Source organism: Kryptolebias marmoratus, linkage group LG2, assembly GCF_001649575.2.
Source record: "Kryptolebias marmoratus isolate JLee-2015 linkage group LG2, ASM164957v2, whole genome shotgun sequence".
Lineage (NCBI taxonomy): Eukaryota > Metazoa > Chordata > Actinopteri > Cyprinodontiformes > Rivulidae > Kryptolebias > Kryptolebias marmoratus.
In genome coordinates this window covers 15,571,098-15,588,561 of record NC_051431.1, presented here as the reverse complement: position 1 = coordinate 15,588,561, position 17,464 = coordinate 15,571,098, and the positions used below count along the sequence as shown (strand labels likewise).

The following is a 17,464-nucleotide window of genomic DNA, read 5'->3' as shown; positions in this document are numbered from 1 at the left end:
GACGTACTGTCACTTTAAAATTATTGTATTTCAACCCAAACCATCATACGTGCTGAGTGAGGTGTGCTTTCTCGGAGGGGAGAGGTTGTGCGATTAGTTGTGTGTTGGGATTTATGAACACATGCACTGAAAAGGAGGGGGGCGTGACCTTAAAACGATCTTGTAAAAACGGTAATTATCGTATGTCTGGCAACACTGATGCCAGGCTTTCAACGAGGCGCGCAGGCAGTCCGGAGCATCTAAACGGTTACATCCAAGATGGTGATTTCACGGACAAACAACGAGGTTGGGTTCCTGCCGCATGTTGAAAAGGATGAGCAGCACAAACAGCGCTCTGCTGTTCACCACATTATTACTGTTGTTGATCTACTCGTGCATGTGCGGAACAGCTACTGACTGCAGCTGTTCATGGTGTGCATGTGCGATGTCACACGTTGCGGCTTCACTTGAAATGCAAATGGGAGGGTTTGAAAATCTCTGCTCTGAGACCTGAGTTCAGAAAGCTTCGGTTTCAGGAAAAAAAACAAGTGCTGTTGTCGTGTAAATGAACGGCAGAAAATCTACTGCTTCTCTCAAAAACAGCATCGTGTAAACAGCCCCTTATTCAAACATCATAGATACAACAAAAGATGAAGTTAGTGGAAGCAATAAAACATTAAACTCTGAGTCAGTAGGTGAGCTGGCATGAATTGGCCTTGATGTAAAAGCATGGTTTATGCCATGTCTGTTGTTTCGAACTGCCTCAATCCTGAATTGTTTTTTTTTAAAGGTGTGAACACCAGAACTCTAATGTTTGTTGTATTTAATGCTGCTTAGCTGAAGCTCTTGTCAGATTCTGTGACATACTTCTAAAAAGTCCTCAATCCTAATAAGATAATCTGATGTGTGTTTGTTATTGTAGAGGTATTCACTTTGGGCAGTTTTCCACTCAAATAACCTCTGTTGTAGCCCAAATATTGATATTGAAAAGAAAAGTATAAAGGCTGGGAAAGGAGTCAGAGGAAGTCATGATATGGTTGTGTATGTGTGTGTGTAAATGTGTGTGCGTGCTCATGTTTGTCTTCATTTGCATGCGGCTTGAAGGATGAGGTTTCCTGTGGTCAACCGGACAGGTTTCAGACGCTCATTATCCCCCCCTCCCCTGTCCTCCGTCCCTCACCGCTCTCCCTCAGCACTGTCTGTTCACCTTAGAAATAGAAGTTGCCTAGCAACAAGCCCTCTAATCAGTAGGACAATGGAAACCCTCCTAATTGTAGGTGTGTGTTTGTGTGGGAATGTCTGAGCACAATGGATTTAAAAAAGAATAAAGAACAGACACGATGAATAGGGAAAAGGTTTGGTTTATTCTGAAAAAGAAAACAGTTTTTTGTCCCCCCTCTTTTTTTTTGTGAACAATAGGACCTCACTCCAAGAATTTCTATTTCTGAAAGACGCTCAAGTGGCTAACAACTGGTGGTGGAGAAAATCCAGCCTATCGGTTCTTCCAAATAAGAATAGGAGGAGAGAAAATTTAAAGAGGCAGGAAAGACACGTTGAACACTGAACGAATCCGATCCGGGAGGACAACAGATGTGAAGACACCGTCGTATAACCTATGTCCTCTCAAAGCAGACGTCCCCCTGCAAGAGAGTCAGCCACAATTACCAGCATCCGATCAGAAAGTCCATGTTTTCACTGTGTGTGTGTGTGTGTGTGTGTGTGTGTGTGTGTGTTGGCTCTTTGTCTCTTGTTCCCTTCCCACAATCAACATTACCGGAATAGTTTGAGTCTGAGGTCACACATCACTGTTCTGCCCAAAAAGGCCTGCCTGCTGTGGCTGCAGCACTTTGTTCTGTTCGTCTGCGCAGAGCCGTGTGTGTCACGTTCACCACCACTGACAGGTCCACATGCATCTCTGTGAAAACTGAGAAAAGCTTTATTTTATTATTTTTAGTTCTTTTTATTTGGCATTCTTTATTGTTTCTTTTCTTTTTTTTTTTTTTTTTCACCCTTCATCTCATGCTTTCGCTGTGTTCTCGTTTTCTAGTCAATGAGCTGTGTGAAATTTCTAGTTTTATTGTTGATTTTAGATGGTTTTTTTTTAAAATAGTGACAGTTATAGATACTTCAATATAATTTCTATTTAAAAAGACTAGATTTGCAACTTCTTCTTTGGCCAGAAAACCTTCACACGAAGCAATGGTATCATCGTTTTAACATGGGACATTAGTTTTTTGTGTTGTCCTTGGTTTAAATCAGTCATTTCAAATCAAAATCCCTTTCCTGTCTAAATTTCTATAAGCTCTTCTTCATACAGTTATGTAATAAAGGTTAATGCACACATCCCAAATCAATATAACTATAGATTATAGTTAGTCCACTGAATGAGGCCAAATAGATGCTCTTGTATATTTTTGTATAAGCTCTGCAATAATTTCATTTTACTAGTTATTTGTTGCAAACACTGCCTTAAATACATCAACAGCCAGTGCCTCTTGGATTTCTAAAGTCTCACCAGAGTCTCTATATGTGTCCCCGCTTTTTAGTGTTAAAGTAACACTTTCAGCGTGATGATATTTAATGACAAGAAAAAGGAACAAGTCTAGCAAACTTGGGAAGTACGTGGCTAGCCTATTGAATCTGGCCGAGGTAATGTCCCGGTGTGAAAACAAATCAACCATAAGCAGCATTGCACCAACAATTAATCAATCGAAATTAACATCTCGAGTGTAAAGTGTTAACAAGTTAACACTCAGGCAGCGGTACTTTAACACTCAGGAGTAAACACATATAGACACTGTCTGGTGTTATTTTTAACACTGGTGACTTATTTTTAAATAAACATTAAGCCTAAATACACAACATGACCGAACTTAAGCTTAGTTGGCTAATATTGGAGGTTTTGTTTGATGCATTCTGTCGTGTTTAAATCTGTCAGTCATTAGCTGAATAATTTAAAGACTACAGCAATAGTTTTTCCTTATTTGTACAGCTGGTGGCTAACAGCCCTTAAATAGCCACACTTACAGGGTTATTTCACTAAGGTAACTTGTTAGTGAGCTGTTTAAGGTGGGAACTTTTCAAAGAGGTACCCACAAATAGTTATTGGACTCTTTGGGAATATTGTGTCATTTTAACTCAAAACATTTTAAATTAATTTTAATCTGAATGAGATTTTATTTGTTTATTTTTGGTCTGGTGGTTGTTTGAGCACTTCTGGCATCAAAAGCAAATGTCTCACGGGGACGATAAAATGATTAAAGTGATCTTTTTTTTTCATGTTACTGCTTTTCGCTTTCTCTCTCTCTCTCTCTCTCTCTCTCTTTCTCTCTCTCTCACACACACACACTCACACACACACACACACACACACACACACACACACACACACTGATTTTTGTTTTTTTAAATCTACCTCACACCTTGATCCATTTACCACAACATGTCAGCTGCAGTCTTCTCCTTAAAAAAAAACCCAGCTTGGATCTTTATTCCGTCATTCTTCAGCTGCTCTTTATCCGCTTTCATTCACACGAGTCACAGTTGTCCTTGATTTTTTTTTTACTGTTTTTTATGTTATTTTTTTTTATCTCAGCAGCTCTCTGAGCAGACGAAGGGGTCAGACACTACAGAAAGCAGCACACGGCTGCAGGGAAGAAAAGTGCAGACAGGAAGATAGTCAGGCATATTGATTGAGGAGGAAGTTGAGACTCTGAGGGGGTTGAACAGACAGACACACTAAAAGCAGGAAGAAATCAGAGAGAGAACACAGAGAAAGGCGTGCTTGCACAAGTGGAACAAGGCTTCAGTGCCAAGGTGAATTCAGGTTTCTTTAGCGGGAGGTTAACAATAACAAATGAACTTTTTTTAATGGATGGCTTTTTAGTTGGGAGCAGAAAGAAGTTCTCCGTACAAACTGTGGGTTTGTTAAACTGCAGAACAGCATAGAAAACTTTCTGAGTGGTAATTAACACTTGTGTCAGTAGTCGTGAACCTCTCCCTTGCATGTACGCATCATTTTAAACACGAAGTAATGTAGCTATAAATACGTGAACAAACCTGCGTCTGAACAATGATGAGAATCCTTCCAGAAATAACTTGAAAACGTTTATTCACGCTCAGGATATCCTGCTGTCTGGGCACCCTGTTTGCCACCCGCGATCACGTAAACAGGACGTGTGTGTGTGATCGCGTGCGAGTGTTAACTGTATGCGAGTTTATCATAAGGAGCCGTTCCACCTCGGCGAGACCACATAGGAAGGGCAGAGAAGTTGCTATAGCAACACGCCATTCAAGTGGCTGCGGGGTGATGACAGCGAAAAAAAAAGGAGAATGGAGGAGTAGGACGGCTTGTAAGAAAAAAAAAAGGGTGGGGGGGGCGGGTGGCCATTTGGAAGGAAAAGAAATGTCGAGGAATTGGTCGGGGTAAAAATGAATCGAGACACAAAAGCGAGGCAAGTGCAGAGGAGTGAACGAGCTGTGGATTTCCACCTGAGTTATCAAACGGTGAAGCTGTCACTAATCAGTCCCTCGGTGTTCTTTTCACCAGTCAGTCCCCCACAAGCCTCTCTGTCTTTGTGCTCACTTACAGTAGATAACAAGTCTGTCGCAGGCTGCAAGAGGAGCAGACGGGACTGACGCCGGGTCTTTAAAGGGAGGCCGCGCTGCTTCTGCTGCTTCTGCTGCTTCTGAGGATGTTTCCACAGTTAATCTGAAAAGGCTGAAACGTTCTCAGCTGCACATATGGGGCAAAATGATACAGCAGTATTGTTTGGAACAGTGGTGGCAGACATTGTTAATCAGTCAATTAAACAAAGAAAATAATAACAGCAGAAACAGCCTAATCAGCTGATATATTTTCTATCCAGGTATAACTATAACTGTTTTTTTAGATTTCATTACAATTATCACAAAAAATATGCTTTAAGCAATCATGTTTAAATGTTATTTTATTTCTGGAAATTATCTCAAGACCCCTACCTTTGTGTTTAGTGCGGTCCTGATCCCAACTTTGGAGACTGGTTTATAACACTTGGAACACATTTTTCACTGACACTCCCAGCGGGATGGTGATCAGAATCAAGGTCAAGAAGGCTTCTTTAAGAATAATAATAAAAATATTGATGTCAGTAGGCCAGTTTAAGGGAACTAATGAGGGGTAACAAATGACCAATGTGACATTAAAAGTGCTGCTACACAGTAAAAGATTAGCTCGTCGTGATCTAGTGCTCATTTTACCTCACACAAAGGTAAAAGGCCAGAAATTTGCTTTACAGAAATGTACAGATTTTGGAAATTCCCACTTCACAAGAACTACCAGTAGTTCAATGTTCGGTTCACCTAAATTTATATTCATGGTTCACTTTTTTAAGTCTTGAACTAAAATCGAAGTCCAGAAATGAACTAGTTTATAAATTTTTTGTGAAATAAAATCTTCTAACAAATTTGTTGCACGTTTCTCAGTGTGTGTTTACATTCTGCTGTCTGACAGCTGTCCTATTCCTCCTGTTAACAGATACTGTCAATTAAAATGTCCAGATTTCCAGTATTGCTGGCCTCATTTGACTGAAAAGTGTCCCATTTAGATTGCTTTTATTTTCTTTCCTTTATTTTTACAACTCTGAAGTTTATTTTAACCCATCACCTGACAAAGCCTCCAAACAAGACAAGCTCAGACGCATTTACATTTTTAATACCTCTGATGCGCAGGCACAACTTGGCATAAACTTTCACTTTACATGGTTACAGCATAAACCTTTATTTGTTGTTTTTTTGTAGTAAAGTTTAATACAAGGAGAAAAAGGCATGCATTTGATCAATAACTTGTCCAGACAAAGAAAGGATTATTTCCACAGATGTTTGAGTAACAGCCTCCTGCTGCACACACAGCTGAAAACAGCTTCTCCTCAGGGGGAAATAATGGTGATCGTCCTCTGCACGAAGAGGCTGCAGCAGTCTTTCACTCTTGTAAGCAAAGTTATTTAATATTACCAAAGTGCTCTACTTTCAGTTCATATTCCTCAGTTCAAAGTTAACTTAATTGAACATGTTTGTGCACACAAACAGGCACGTCACATACGAATGCTTTGTCATACATAAGAAGGCAATGAAATCCCAAGTGATTTTTATTGCAGATTTAGCTGTTTCTCTCTCTCCTCCTCCTCCTCCTCCTTCAGTTTGTCATACTCAGTCTGAGAGACTTTCACCAACACCGTCCACACCCACCCCACCCTTCCCTCGGGGGTCAGAGCGGGAGAAAGGGTGACTGTTCCTGAAGCGAACATGTTTCCTCATGCACTGGACAGTGCAGTTTCTGTGCTTTAAGTTAATGTGTGTGTGTGTGTGTGTGTGTGTGTGTGTGTGTGTGTGTGTTGCCTCCAGCAGGCACGTGTTAGTTGCCGTCATGTTTCATCTTCTTCCTGCTGCTAAAACTCCTCTGATTGCAGCTTAAACAAAATTAGTTTGGGCTAAACGTTTTTGTTCTTGAAACCTTCACAGTTCATCAGAATCGTTGAGCGAATGAACGATCGGGGGGGATTCGTAAATGAGAAGCGAGACCCGATTTACATGCAAATCAGACAAGCTGGAAGGATGAGTGTTGCTTCGGGTGTCTCTTCTTCCCCAAGCTTCGTTTGCCTTGATTGGGTTGTCGTAGTAGCGCTTCTGCTTTTTTTGTTTGTTTGTTTGTTTGTTTGTTTTTAATGAGGATTTTTTTCACTACTATGCACCCATACACACACACACATACACAGTTGTTGCTGCTGACACAGTGACCCAGTCTGAAGAGATGTAGGTTACCCTTTTCTTCCCCTTCGTCACGTTTCTGCTCACTCACACGGCAGCACACTGGGGGATGCACCGCCGCTGACACAGACTTGTTCCAGTGGCATCGTTCACTGGGGGGGGCAGAGTTCAAGGATTTTACTTCATATTTGACACAGAAACATAATTCACACCAGATAAGCTCAAAGCAGTCAGGTGGGACTGTGTGAATGACTCTATCACCTACTGTATGTACTTCCTCCTCCTTATAGCATTGATAGTAACTTTGACATATCTGTTATTCATGTCAGCCAGGAAATCTAAACCACCTGCCTGGTGTCATATAGGTTCGCCTTATGTTGCCAAAACTCAGGGACTGTCGGGGTGTCCTGCGGTGCCTGCGGTGCCAGTAGATCTGTTGCAGCGTTTGGGCAACAACAAACGGTTGATTGGATTAGGAGCTGGGTTTTGGTTAGATAGCTCAACACTTGATTCCTTTCGCCATCCCTGAACAGTTGAGGAACACAGGAAAAAGCAGTGTACACAGAAGCTATTTCTTGATTGGAAACCATTCACATTTACCTAAAAATGAACTGTTTTAAACTAGTTTAGCCCTTAATCGTACTATCTTTATGTGAGCGCAGATTCAATCACAAAAATGCATTTAAAAACGACCACGTTTCAGCAGACCTTTTAGGCTTCATTACTAACTAAATCGGGGAAATTTTATTGGTTAGACAGTTTAACAATCTTTCTTTTCTTCTTGTTTCTTTGGTCTGTGAAGCATAAATGAAATGTAAAAAAAATATTCTCTATTTCAAGGCCAAGATAATCACAGCTGTCTGGAGGGCACTTCAGAGAAATAAAAACCATCATCATCATCTGATCTGATCTCATCCTATTCGCTGATAGGCCGACGGTAGTCAACAAGCTAAATATTGACCAAGATCAATCGGCCGATATAAACTGTATGCACACACCTATTACTCCAACAAGAACGTTTGTTTTTCTAAAGAATGAAAAATCACTGCGTCCAGAGATTTTACAGGTGTTCACTGATGGGAAAACAGGTTTGGCCATCTTTAATTAGGTTCCCTGGTTTTTTTGCTTTTGTGCTTTCAGGCTCTGCAAAAGTTAGCGAGTCAGTACTTAAAGAAAGACTGGCCTGGAATCAGCCCCGATGACCAGAGAACAGACTACAGGTAGGTTTGAGTGCGTAAAACAGACAGATGCGTTCGTATTTCGTTTTTCTTTTCAGCTAAGTTGAAAGTCACAGCAGCAAAAACGCTAAAATATAAATTTATTGTTGTTTCTAATTACGACAAACAGAAATAATGTTTAGCAAATCCTGTATTAACCTCAGATCATTCACCCTTTTCATGCCAGGGTTGGCATCAGCATCATATTCTTATTCTAACTGATCTCCATTTAGGAACGTGTACGCAGTGTGGAGGGCCTACTTAGAGGGTACCGTTCAGGTGAGCCAGTCGAGGCTTAACGTGTGCGATAACTACAAGAGCCAAGTATCAGAGCCGGCGAAGACCATTAGGCTCTACAAGGAACAGCAGCTCAAAAAGGTGAGAGGACGGCGGCACAAAAACGTTTTTCCTGCAGCCGTCTTTTCTTCCCCATTTCTCTCCACGTCCGATTTTAACGCCAAACACAAACTGCTTGGTCAGCAACTCATTAAGGCACGCTGTTTTTTTTTTTTAAAGTTACAACTCACCTGTTTTTTATTGTTTCCTCGTTCGCAGACCATCGATCAGCTGAGCGGCATTCAGGCAGAGCTGCAGGACTCGGTGAAGGAGTTGGCGAAAGCCAAGAAAAAATACTACGACTGCGAGCAGGTTGCCCACGCTGTACGGGAAAAGGCCGACATAGAGGCCAAGTGAGTTTGTTTCATGCATCTTAGGAGTTAGCTGAAGTGTGTGTGTGTGTGTGTGTGTGTGTGTGTGTGTGTGTGTGAGACATATGTAGCACAGACAAATTCATTTCATATGTGGAATGGTGTTTATGAGGCAATCAGTGAAGAAAAAAATGAAACAATGACTAAACTATAGGGGAAAAAAAATCAGTTAAATTGTTGCAGATGTGAGAATATTAAAATAAGGATGCAGATGTGTCCTATTTTTATTGCATTTTAAGCTTTGCAGGCTTTTTTCATACACAGCCAACTGAGCAGCAGAGGATCCTCTGTGAGAATTCAACATTCGAGGCTCTACTTTCACAATTAGTTCCAGATTTGGATTCTGTGCTGATGAGTGTTGTTTTCCTGCCATCCTTAAGTAGCTGTAGCTATGGAAACCCTTTTCACCTCGCTGGTTCCTCAGCTCCGGTTAGGCGGCGCACATCGATTGGCGGGTCAACTCTTTTCTGTTTTTTATCAATCAGCAGAAAAAAAAAAAGATCCGAGCCTCACCAAGTTTGCTGTGCTGACTTTGTGCCAGAAACACAAGGGGCGTTTAGAAAAGGTCCATTAAAGACGATAAGTTTCAGTTAAAGGTTGGACGGAGCAGATATTTCACATCATATCTTGTTCAGGGGATTGAAGCCTGAAGGCACACCATCAGCTGTGCAGGTGGAGGGTTGGAGGTTGTGCAGTTTTGACTACATGACGCCCTGTCAGACAGGAAGAGCGGCAGGGCAGAATCTGTGAGCATCACTGCAGAAATATTACAAACTCAGTAACGTTGCTTAAAAGTAAAGCAGACAAGCTACGTAGCAGTTTTTCCAGCGAAAAAGGAGAACTACAGTGTGGGCTGCGCGGCTGATAAACGGCACCAAAATTGCACAAAAGGCAACTCCGCCAACATAACTGCTGTTTTGTTTTGTTATTTCAGGTCTAAACTGGGTCTATTTCAGTCAAGAATTAGTTTACAGAAAGCAAGTGTAAAGGTAAGCGGGACTAGAACTTTTACGTGATTTATTCATGTAAAATTATAAGATAAACTGAGATATCAGTATTTCACTTTATTTTTTTTAACTATCCAACATGAAAGGCTTAAAGCGCCAGTCTTTCCCTCCCTTTTAACGCACATAACTAATATCTGACCCTGTTTTGTCTCAGTTGAAAGCCAAGAGAAGTGACTGTAACTCCAAGGCGACGCAGGCCAGGAATGACTACTTGCTAACGCTAGCTGCTGCCAACGCCCACCACGATCGCTACTACCACACGGATCTGCTGCACTGCATACAGGTAGGCCGGCGGAGACTCGCTCATCCAGGACGGGGCGATCCTAAGAACCGTTTCCCTGCATACAGATGCTTACTAAAATACGAATTAAAAGGCTGAAGGTTGAGAGAACACAGAAAAAACAGAATCTTTCCACATGAAAAAAAGAAGCAGAAGACTCCCGTTCGAAACGCTCCACCAACATTTTCTTCTACCACAGCTCGTCCTGACTTAAGGATCTCATTTGAATACTACCTTGAGGGACTGTTTAGCAATGGGGAATCATTTTCTGGTTGAGAAATTCAAATTGTGCTCTTTGAAATACAGACAGAATATATTCAGTGCACACTGTCAGACTCCCCTTCAGATAGTTTAAAAGGGAAATATTTCACTTGAAAAGGTGGAAATTTCACAGTTTTGAGTCTTCACAGGCAGCCCCAGCCTTTCATGGGTTTATAATTTAAGAGGGTCTTCTGAGAAGAAAAATCTGTGCAACGCAAAATGAGCCGTCCTGATATCCGCCTTCACCAAATGACAGGGAATCAGAACCATCGCGATCTTGAATAAAAAGCCAGAAGACTACTTTGTCATTTTTTAGGTAGCTCCTTATTCTAGGTAGTTTTTGTAGCAGAACTAATGAGAACAGATGAGTATTTAGAGATAATATTTATGGATAACCTGTCTTAAATATTTGACTTAATCCTTGTAATTCAGTGAAGCTGTTTTACGGGTGATGCCTTTAGCACTGTAATGATCTGAAATAATCTGAGAACTACGTTTCAGCTTGCTGGTGGTGGGTTTTTCCTGTAAATGTTCATTACAGGAATTAAAAACGCTTTTTCCAACAGAGTTCTGATGGAGCAAACTCTTACACGACTAAAAAAAACAATTAAAAGTTGCCCAGAGATTGTTTCCAAAAACCTCTTCCTTTTTTTTTTTTTTTTTTTTCTTTTCTAAGGCAGGTTGTTTTTTAGTCTTGTTAAAATGTTTCCTCTGACACCCTTGGCCTCGGGCCGCCTCGAGCATCTACACTATGAGGGCCGTGCTGAATAATAGATCGCCGGCTCCTCGCGACAGAAGGAAAGAACTGCGGGGAAATGTGCGCGTGGACAAGCGTGTGCGTGCAAACACACAAGGAGAATGAGGGACATCGCTCGAGGGAAGCAAGCTGTTTCTGCTTCTCGTTTGTGGCGTTTACAGGTTTTCAAATAAAAGTGTTATAGTGTTTTTTACTGAACGGAAAGACGAAAATCTACAGAACAAGAACGAGTTATAGAAACGTTTGTGCTGCATACGCTGTTCAGGCCTTAGACTATACTTATTATTATTTTCCATTTAGTGGGAAATGGAATACATGATGAGAAGGTTCACCGTTCAGAAATAATTATAGCAGTAAAAATAAACTTAAAGGAATAAAAATCCCCCGTCGACTTGGATGCTGCATGATCTGTTAGTGCTCAGAATATGTGTTGGCGGTGACGTTCAGCTACTACCACGCCAAGTTTTAGTTTAACATTGGTAAAAACCACAGAGTTACAGCCATTTTTGATTAGCTGTAGTGGCCATTTTAAATGGAGCTGGCTCCAAAAGTTAATCGGCTGCAGATATATGTGTAGCAATCACTTTCAGAAAGTTTTATTCACATTTATCCATTGGCTTACGAGATATTTTGCTAACAGACAGATATGTTAGATCTCAACAGTTAATGGCAGCGTTTTAAACAAAGATGCTGTGTGATCTGTTGGCTCTCGGGGCGTGTGTTGGGGACGAGTTTCAGCGACTACCACACCAAATGTTGGCTCAATATCTGTAAAAATTGACTGACTTATTGCCTTTTTTGTGTTTGATAAGGTTGATTAACTGTGGCGGCCATCTTGAATCAGGTTGACTCCAAAAGCTAATCAGATGTAGATGTACATCTAGTAATTGCTTTCAGAAAGTTTCAACTCATGCACAGGTTCACAAAAATACTATTCTAACGGACAGACAAGCTAACATGTCAGCAAGCACAGGCCTTTACATTATCACCCGCCTCGGGGGATAATAAATCCACTCCCCTAACCAACATAAAGCGGTCGCCTGTCATTGACGTTAAAGCAAACAAGAGGACGATGACGAATCGCATGTGGAGGAGAAATAGCCCTAAAGCCACTCAAAATGGTTCCCGGGAGAAGATACTTGAAGAGAATTACCCCCAGATGTCCTGTTCGGATCAAACCTTCCCGTCATAAACACCCGACTGTATTGATGCTCGCACCTGGCTGCAGCAATAACTCGCATGTTCTACACCGGCTCCGTCGTCCTTGTCAATGCGACAGCTGTGGAGAGAGGGCAGGAATCTGCTCCACGTCGCCCTCTGCTGCTCAGAGATGGTGTCGCTATAACGACCACCCCGCCTCCTCCTTTTAGACACACAAACACACTCAAAGTTACACCTCTGCTGCCCTGTCTGCTCCTCTGTGCTGTACTTTTTGTTCAGACTGATGCAGTCATTTGACATTAGGTCACACACACACTCACACACACACACACATACACATAAAAAACAAACACCAACTGGCCCCGGTACAGGCTTTTTCTGGAAGCTGACTCACTTCATTTCAACACCGCCATAAATGGATACAAAGGAGGAGGGGAGGAAGAGATGAAAGGGGGAGGAGGAAATTAGCAGAATGATGAGGGAACATGTAGAGAGAAGTTCGCCAACAGCCCACCCTGGATGACATCATTTCCTTGTTAATATCTTACTGTTTTACAAGACTGTGTCACATGTGTGCAGATGCCGCAGTTGCGACGTTAATGTGCCCCATTTGTAGGAACTTTTGTATACGTTTACGTTATTAAGTATTAATTTATTTAAAAAATGCTGCTCAAATTGGTTCCCAAAGACAGTACGAGCAGTAATGTAAAAATAAATCCAGTGAAATATTTCTGTTTGTCTGTGAGGGGAGACAGATGTGTGCCTTTTAAAAGCTCCACTGGCTCCTGCCGTGTCTGCAGGTTTCTGAGAACACGAGCTTCTGTGAAGTGCTTCCACCACACAAGTTCATTCCAAACTTGAGCTCCTGGCTGTTGAAGCGTGTGAGCTGTGTGGTGTCGTGATTTGTTGACCCGCAGCCGTGAGGACACGAACGCATATCTTCCTGAAGCCGTTCAGTCTTTTCCTCCTGCGCTCTCACTAACTCCTTAATTCGTGTCTGAATGATCTTTCTCCTCCTGTCCTTTTAACCCTGTCTGCCTCTTTTTTCCCCTCCGGTTGAAGTTTCTGTTTGGCAGAGTGGTCTGCAGCTTGGCAGCTCTGCTCCGGCTCACCATAGGAAGGCGGATCATTATACGTCATTAAAATGTCTTTTTACCAACGCATCTAAACTTCTAATGAAATCTGTCAAACAAAAACATCTGTTTGTTTTTCTTTGGGCTGAAGCTGTTCACCACAATTTCTTTTCTTGACTCTTTTCTAGTCTTCTAGGTCCAAAGTACTTCAATAAATTTATTTTTCTGTTTTTCTTGCAACATATAAATGCCTATAACGTTAAGGTGCAATAAAGGTTTGAATTTTGGCTTCAGCAGACTGTTTTTGGTCATTTTGACCCCCAGGACAAGCGTGTCCTTTCTGCGAAGCATCGTGACACAAGGGATTTCTGATGAAGTAAGACACAGAGTTTTCTCCATTGATCTAAAAACATCAGTGCAAGTCTTACTGCTTTAGCAGGTTCAAAACTTGCTGTTTGGGTCTCAGGCACTTGTGCGTGGTTTGAACGCGGAACAAATCGAATCCTTCTTTTTTTTTTATTCTTGAAGGCGTTTTGCTTCTAATCCGAAGAACTTTCACAGTTCAGCCAAAAAAAATGGAGAAACATCCAAAAGCGTTAAAAAAGAAGTCTCATTAGCCCTGGATTTATGGTTTTTTTTTATAATTAGGGTGTTCTAGATATCTAATAATCAACAACAGAATGCACAACACAAGATTCTTGACTATTTAAACCTAATTTATGTATCCAAGAAACCTAAAGAAACAGTTCGGCTTTATAAACTAACACATGAACCCAGATCAGAACAGACAGTAAGCATTATTACTGTCTTGAATGAATGAATTTTGAGAACATATCCAAAGCTTTTATGTTATAAACCTTTATTCACCTGCTCACTGACACCTTTTCTCTTGTTTCCTCAGCATCTCAGTCGGATTCCCTCGCTCTCTTGAACATAACATTAACGGACGTAGAGTTCCTCTGATTTAATGTTTTTCACACTGTAACCCCGACGCTCCTCTCGCTGCCTGTTCTTTAGGCCTTGGACGGAAGAATCTACGAGCATGTGAAGGACTACCTGGTGGCGCTGTGTCGCACTGAGCTCGAGGCCTCCCAGGCTATGCACAACACCTACCAGTTCCTTTTAGAGAAATCCACCAGGGTGAGTCGGATGTGGCGAGGCACCATCTGTGCTCCGTCTGTGAATCTGCACATGTAGAAAACACAAGGTGGAGTTTTTCATATTGAGAAACCAGCCAAACAAGCTCTTTTTTTGACTGGTTTACAAGGTTCTTTTTTTAATTATTATTTTTGGACAAAGTTTGACTTATTATGGAAATGATGTAGTAGCTTGAACTTTTTGGTTTTGACTGAATATTTTTGGTAGAGAATAAGGTCTGTAATGTGAGAAATATTAAAAGGAACCATCAGCACAGAAAGATAGATCATTTTTATTTGATTTCACCTCATTTTATTTTTATTTTTTAATGTATATTTTAACAAATATCCCCTCTTACAGACTTTTGTTTGGTTTTTATTTATCCTTATAGTGATGGCCATCTATTTCCAGTTAAAGTGAAGCCAAAGTAATGCATCTGTAATCAAAAACCAAACAATTATGTCACTGTACCTGTTAGAAATGGTTGTATTTTTTGTATATTTTTCTCTTAAATATGCTCCTTTTCATACTTGCAAGCTTTTCCACCGCCACGTGGATTCCAGTAAACGATATTCTTATTATCATCCAACCTAAAGTTTGTGTCATTAGAAAGCACTCACCTTCTACAATCTTAATATTTTTCAATAAGAAGAATAAGTTTTTTAAATATTTTTTTTTCCCTTCTTTGCAGGGAAAAGCCTCCGGGGTTAGATTTGCTTTGAGTTTGAGTTACACGAGTCTTCAAAACCGTGACTGCAAGACTAATGGTGTCCTCCTGGTTGTCTCTTAGATAATCCAAGAGTTCAACCAGCAGCTGTTCATGCAGGAGAACCCCGTTTTTCACAAAGCACATGACTTCCAGTTCCAGCCCAGCGAATTCGACTTGGTAAGGAAGCTGCTTTTATGACGGCGCTCGTGTACGAATCGTTCGGGTGTAAAGCGGCTCGCTGCGGGACGGCAACTCTTTCTTTGTCCTTCGGAATCAGACACACACACACTCAGCCTCGTGTGTCACATGTAAGCTTTACTTTTATTTCCCTATATTGCTTTTATGCTCGTGGGGAAAAAAAAAAATCTCTTGAATTGCTGGAACTAAATTGATTTACTTTTATGATTTTAGGGGCACACGTTATTGCGCTGCGGTGGCGATGATTTTAAATCAAAGCAAAAGCCAGGCTCACCCTCACCTCGGGGAGCTCTGTGGGTCTTTAGTTCAGCTGTCTGGTTAACTAGTATTTAGTGACAGCGTGGCAGGAGCATGAATCAACTCTTTTTCGGTCGCTGCAGCTGAATTATGTCCCTCCACTGGGAACTCATTCTTCTAGTCTTTAGATCTTAATGCTCAAATAAGCTAATCTCAAAAAAATTCAACTGGTTTTTACAAATGCTTAAGATCGTTGTCAAATGATCAGAGTTTTGTGACGGCAGCACAGCAGTTGAAATCCTGCTGCCTTGCTCCTCTGGGAGCTTGTTAAGTGTTTCTGGACAAGAAGGAGATGTCCCTCGGTGGACAGAGTTTCCAATCCCTCTGAAGACGAGCTACCGTTCTCTCTCGTCTGAGTCACGTTGTGCTTTCTTGCTGTCGTCTTCAGTTTCTCGATCTAAACTTTCTCATTCCTCTTCCGCTCTAACGTTTCCCTCTGCAACAGTGTTCTGTTCTTGCTGTGTATCTTCCTGTTCGTCTTCGATACTTGCTAACACTTTTCCTTCGACTTTTTGTCTCCCATTAACCCCTCCTTCGCCTGTGTGCGTGCACTGCGACGTGTGTGTGCGTACATGGATGCCCTCCTGCCTGTTGGCGTGCGTGTGTGTGTGTGTGGCAGACTCTGAGCTCGGTGCAGCAGTTGGTGGACATTGAGCCGTCGCCCGTCAGTGCCATGAGAATGACCCTGGCAGAGGTAGTCCTAACTGTTGTTAGCATTAACCATCTTCATTCCTGGGTATAACCATCTGCTCCAGCAGTGTCCAATCCTGGTCCTGGAGCGCCACGATCCTCCGTGTTTTAGTTGTTTCTCTGGTTTGAAACACCTGACTAGAACAACTGAGTGATTAGGAGGCTTCTGAAGAACTTGAAGACTTCCTAAAGAGCAGAGAAACAACTAAAAATCTACAGGATAGTGTCTCTAGGACCAGGATTGGACACCCCGGATCTACTCCATCCACATCCTGAAATCTGTTTGGCATGTTAACGTTTACTGGAACCATTGTGAAAAGAACCTGTTGTTAGCTCCGCACCAAACCAAGCTTTGATAGAGAATTTAGTAATGTACTTCATCCCTGACTACACTAATCCAGATATTTTTTTAAACTGATATATATATATATATATTTTCTTTTTATAAATAAAAGCCTTTGTCCAGACCAGAAGCAAATATTCTAATAAAAACACAGAAGTACCCAAGCCTACCAGCAGGTGGCAATAATGTGGACCATAATTAACCACCCTTTAAGACACAGAGGAAGAAAATTCTGAGCATGGCTAGAGATTTCCCTTAAATAATTGCATCTAGTCATCATTCAACAATTCTTCTGAATAATTAACCTTTTCAGCACATGATCAGAGTTTAATGACAGTAGGGTCAGGGCAAAGCTTGTCAGATGTACAAAAAAACAGTAAAAACAATAACATTGGAATGGTTTTGAAAGCATGTGCAGTTAACAAGCATGAAATAGGCCTAAAACACATCGGGAACGCCGTAGTAAATCTTTAGAAGCACTCCAGTTAATGACACTAAAACATATAGGACGTGGCAAGCCCTAAAAAAAAAACAAATAAAGCTTTTTTTAAACTAAAATCTTTTCTTCACAGAGTTTAGTTTTTCCTGGTCGAGAGGTGCAAACGTGGCAGAAAAAGTCTGTTTTGTCAGATATCTGTGTTAATTTCCACTTGGCCTTCAACCATTTCAGCTGGCATCGATTCTCTTTCCCGCAGTTTTCTGCGCCCTGCAAAGCAAACCAACCCTCTCACAATTTCTGTGTGATTTGAATGAAACCGACTTTAATAGTTGACCTGTTGCGTTGAAAGGTGTTTGCGCCTGCTCGTAGAATTACTACCCGATAAATCCCGGTCCGCGCCACTGAACTCACTAACTGTGATGATGGCTCTTGGGCCAGATTGTCCTCATAGGTCCTCGAGGAGAA

The 17,464-nt window shown here is 41.4% G+C and overlaps 1 protein-coding gene and 1 long non-coding RNA gene across 3 annotated transcripts in view; one reads left to right on the top strand and one right to left on the bottom strand.

Annotated features, from left to right (window-relative positions):
* LOC108244644 (F-BAR and double SH3 domains protein 2) overlaps nucleotides 1-17,464 on the top strand; it is a 58,852-nt gene that overhangs the window by 18,184 nt on the left and 23,204 nt on the right. The window contains exons 4-11 of one of the 2 annotated variants that reach the window (XM_037980380.1): nucleotides 7,864-7,943; nucleotides 8,174-8,318; nucleotides 8,496-8,629; nucleotides 9,582-9,636; nucleotides 9,809-9,937; nucleotides 14,204-14,326; nucleotides 15,114-15,209; nucleotides 16,147-16,221. In XM_037980380.1, coding sequence (XP_037836308.1) covers nucleotides 7,864-7,943; nucleotides 8,174-8,318; nucleotides 8,496-8,629; nucleotides 9,582-9,636; nucleotides 9,809-9,937; nucleotides 14,204-14,326; nucleotides 15,114-15,209; nucleotides 16,147-16,221 — 837 coding nt within the window. The remainder of the gene's footprint in view (nucleotides 1-7,863; nucleotides 7,944-8,173; nucleotides 8,319-8,495; nucleotides 8,630-9,581; nucleotides 9,637-9,808; nucleotides 9,938-14,203; nucleotides 14,327-15,113; nucleotides 15,210-16,146; nucleotides 16,222-17,464) is intronic. The other variant, XM_017431021.3, reaches the window with a different exon arrangement.
* On the bottom strand, nucleotides 7,081-12,353 carry LOC112451085. Its single transcript, XR_003039833.2, has 3 exons — nucleotides 12,171-12,353; nucleotides 8,468-8,598; nucleotides 7,081-7,248 (listed from the first exon to the last, which is right to left on the bottom strand). It is a non-coding gene; the product is annotated as an uncharacterized LOC112451085 (long non-coding RNA).